Below are 3,719 nucleotides of genomic sequence, written 5' to 3'. Positions count from 1 at the left end.
TTGGAGCTCCAGTAATCCGCCGGACCTGTGGGGGAATTCTCTACTCCGACACGCCACTCAAGCCGTACCGCCAATTTCACTATCAATCACTTCAATCTTGGCTGGCCCGGATGCTGCTGTTCCTGGGATTCGAAGACGCTTTGGATGAATCATTGAAGCACAATAGCAATTCTTCGTCAATGCATGATATTTGGGATGGGGATATGTGGAAAACTTTTGAGCATTCAGGAGAACGTTTCACTCTGAAAAGTGGCAACATTATTTTTGGTCTATATATTGATTGGTTTAACCCACACGGACGCGGCTCTCGCAAGGTATCATCCCATGGAACAGTACTACTTATATGCTTTAATTTACCTCCTACCTTACGATATAAAGAAGAAAACTTGTTTCTATTTGGTACAATTCCCGGGCCACATGAGCCAAGATTTGATCAATTGAACGGGATTTTGAAGCCTCTGGTAGTGCAATTTCAGTCGCTTTGGGACGGAATCTTCTTCACTTCAACTCCCAATCACCCTAACGGTCGTGTGATACGTGCTGCTATATGGCCCTTGATAGCTGATATCTTAGGAATGAGGAAGATGGCTGGTTTTGCAGCTCATTCCGCCCATAATTTTTGTGCCCACTGTGCACTTCCCAGAAAAGAACGGGACAATACTGATATTACTACGTGGCCGAAGAGGTGTAACCACCAGCAGCACGCAGAAGAATGGAGGGATGCAACTACACTAGACAAACAAGAAAAGGTGTTTAACGACTTTGGAGTCCGATACACAGTTCTCTCTGAGCTGCCTTACTGGCGACCTATTCAATTTGTCACGGTTGATATAATGCACTGTATCCTACTCGGACTACTCAAAGACCACGCATGCTCATTCCTCAAGCTTGGTCAGGCAGGCGACTCACTCAAGTCAAAGCAAAAATCGAGTGCCTCAAAAACTTCTTTACATAGGACTGGAGAAGTTAGGCCAGATGTCTCCGTCTTAGTGAGTTTTTCACTGACAGTGACTTACACCATTGTGATTCATCGTTGAATTTTTCTTGTTTCTCCCCCTCCAAGCCTGAAAGTTCAAACGCATCTCATTCTGAGGCAAGTTTTGAATCTGGGATTAGCTCAATAGAAAAGAGCTCTATTTCTAGCTTTCCGTCTCGAGATTTTACTATGTCTTGCAGCCCTAGTGGCTCGTATCTTCAAACACCTATGCAATTCAGCTCCAGTCAGGATCTCTTCAACTTCTCTCCGATTCTTTTGATCAAGTCAGCAAAAAACGTGACCGCTCTCGTGGTTCAAACTGCGAAACAAACCCCTCAAAGCGCCCTAGGACTTCGAAAAACTCGGCTAGCTCTTCTCAGGCATTCGATGGACCTCAACGTCGCCGCTCGCTTCGACTACAGACACAAAACAAGGGAAAAGCCGCTGATAACGTCGAAGGGCGTAATACCAGTTTAAAAAAGAGAGCCAAAAAGTATATTCAACCAAGTAGTAATGATATACCACCCAAGCCTTCTAACCCTCCTAAAGCTCAACGCATACGCAAAACTAAACCTCCCAAACAGCCAAGTCTTTCATTAACAGACTCTGATCTAATTCACATACATCACGTGATCCGCACTTCAAAAGCTCCAAGCTGGATGACACGGCCTTCAGTGAAGATTGGAATATCAGGCCTTGGGTCCACAAAAGCATCCGAATGGTTGACCTTATACGCTGTGTACTTTGTTCTTTCAATAATTCCTCAGCTCTACTATTCCAGCGATTCCAAGCGCCAGGCTATGTGTCAAAGCTTGATACATGCTGTAGAGATCACCAATTGTACCTTTTCTCGGACGTTCAGCAATGAAGATGGCAATGATCTACAAATAATGCTCAAGAACTATCGTGACCATCTGCTGACTCACTGGAAGGACGTCAGTGTCAAGCCCAATCTGCATTATGCACAGCATATATCCGAAATCGCTGCTCTTTTTGGCCCTCCGGCTTACACAGCTGCCTGGGTCGGTGAACGTGTGAATGGCGTACTTGTAAAGATTCCAAAGAACTACCACACAGGTGCGATGATTCCAATGTTTGGTTTTGGATAACACTAGCTTACAAATGTTTGATTCACCAGGAGAGGTCGACCGAACGATGTGTCAATCGTTCATCCGTCGAGGGATCTTCAAAGCTGCATTAAAAAGTAGCCCCACCTTTCTCAGTGGAGCTGGCGAGACAATCAACAAAAAAGCAATTGAAAAGCTCACAGGGAGTGTAGCAGAAAACTGGTCTGACGACACCACCATTGATTATGAAACATATCAGGTTTGGCTTCATTATCTGAATTTCCAGTTGAGTGAGCGTTATGGTTGTTGGAATAGTCACGACGTCATTACCTGAACATCGCTGTATTCCATTATCTTTCTCACGATTGATGTGCTTACCATCTTCCTTCACATCTCATCATTTGTAGACCATCTAGTGTTTCTCATCTGATCCTCTGATCAATGATCAGTGATCGCTATTTCTCATCGGATCAATCTACTTGTGTTCTCTTTCTACTAAGCTATTACATAAAGCTTACGTATCAAACTTTGTATATAGACTTCCTAGAGCCACACCAGGAAAGGGCTTTTCTCCTCACCCTTTCCGCATTTCACTCGTGTGCTCTAGGTAGGTCTATCTTTGTTTTCTTTTGTCTTTTTCTTATGTTTGTGTTGTCTCATGAAATACTAAGGCCCTCACCCTTTCCGCATTTCACTCGTGTGCTCTAGTCCATCGCAACAGGTTATGAGCCCCATTCTCTACCAACTGCTCTAAATTTTTTTCGAAAAACTCTATCTCGACTATTGCGCCGCTTTTCTCAAGGGTCCCTGGTTATCTTTTCAGATCTCCATTGTATTTAAACTTAAATCTCCAAATATTATATTCCATCAGAACCTTAAACCCATCTCTTCATCTCGTGTGATCACATCTCTCGTCGCTCAATCTGGATCTTCCTGTTCTGTACACTGTTGTCATCTACCCGCCAACATCCTCGAGCATTTATCCTCCAAATTATCCTCCGACTAGTTCAATTTTATATCCTAATCCAACAACACTTCCATTCATCGCATCTACATCTCCGGTCGTTATGGATTCGTCAACTAGCGGAGATGATCGTACCTCCACCAGGATGTCGGGTATCACTGCTTTGAAAGCACCCGGGCCTGATTCCAATTACCTGGATTGGGAGTTTGCCGTCGAACTCTATCTCATCGACGCTAAACTTACCTACGTGCTCCAAGAGGGCGATAAGAAAGCCAAGGTTGCTTCTTTCGACGCCGATAACGCGCGCGTTTGTTCCCTCATCAGTCGGGCTGTAGAAGACATCAACTATCAGTACATTAAACCTCATCGACGCGACGCATTTGCCATGTGGAAAGCTTTGAAGCTTGCACATGAAGACTCGACCTCAGGAGGCCGAATGCTCATCTTGAATGCGCTCATCACGTCGAAGATGTCCGATAGCGATTTAGATGCGCACTTACTCAACATGAACCGATTGTTTGAGAAGCTGTCATCCCTCATTACGACTGATCATCCGTTAACGGCGGATGATATTTTTTCTACGTCTCTTATCAACTCGTTACCGGATGACTGGGCACATGTTGTGACTCCTCTTATGCAGCAAAAGACCACTGACTCGGCGTCTGTTGTTCGTGCCATCAAAAACGCACAAATTCGTCGTCAATTACTACAC

General features: G+C 44.5%; 1 protein-coding gene across 1 annotated transcript in view; it reads left to right on the top strand.

The window, feature by feature from the left end:
* The window catches only part of MELLADRAFT_114461 (uncharacterized protein), a gene marked incomplete at both ends in the record, with an annotated part of 3,014 nt that extends 908 nt beyond the window's left edge, over positions 1-2,106 (top strand). The window contains 2 exons of the mRNA XM_007419395.1: positions 1,266-1,605; positions 2,092-2,106. Coding sequence (XP_007419457.1) covers positions 1,266-1,605; positions 2,092-2,106 — 355 coding nt within the window. The remainder of the gene's footprint in view (positions 1-1,265; positions 1,606-2,091) is intronic.
* Positions 2,107-3,719: the final 1,613 nt, after the last annotated feature.

Source organism: Melampsora larici-populina (genome assembly GCF_000204055.1).
Source record: "Melampsora larici-populina 98AG31 unplaced genomic scaffold MELLAscaffold_175, whole genome shotgun sequence".
Classification (NCBI taxonomy): Eukaryota; Fungi; Basidiomycota; class Pucciniomycetes; order Pucciniales; family Melampsoraceae; genus Melampsora; species Melampsora laricis-populina.
This window is presented reverse-complemented; position numbering and strand designations above follow the sequence as displayed.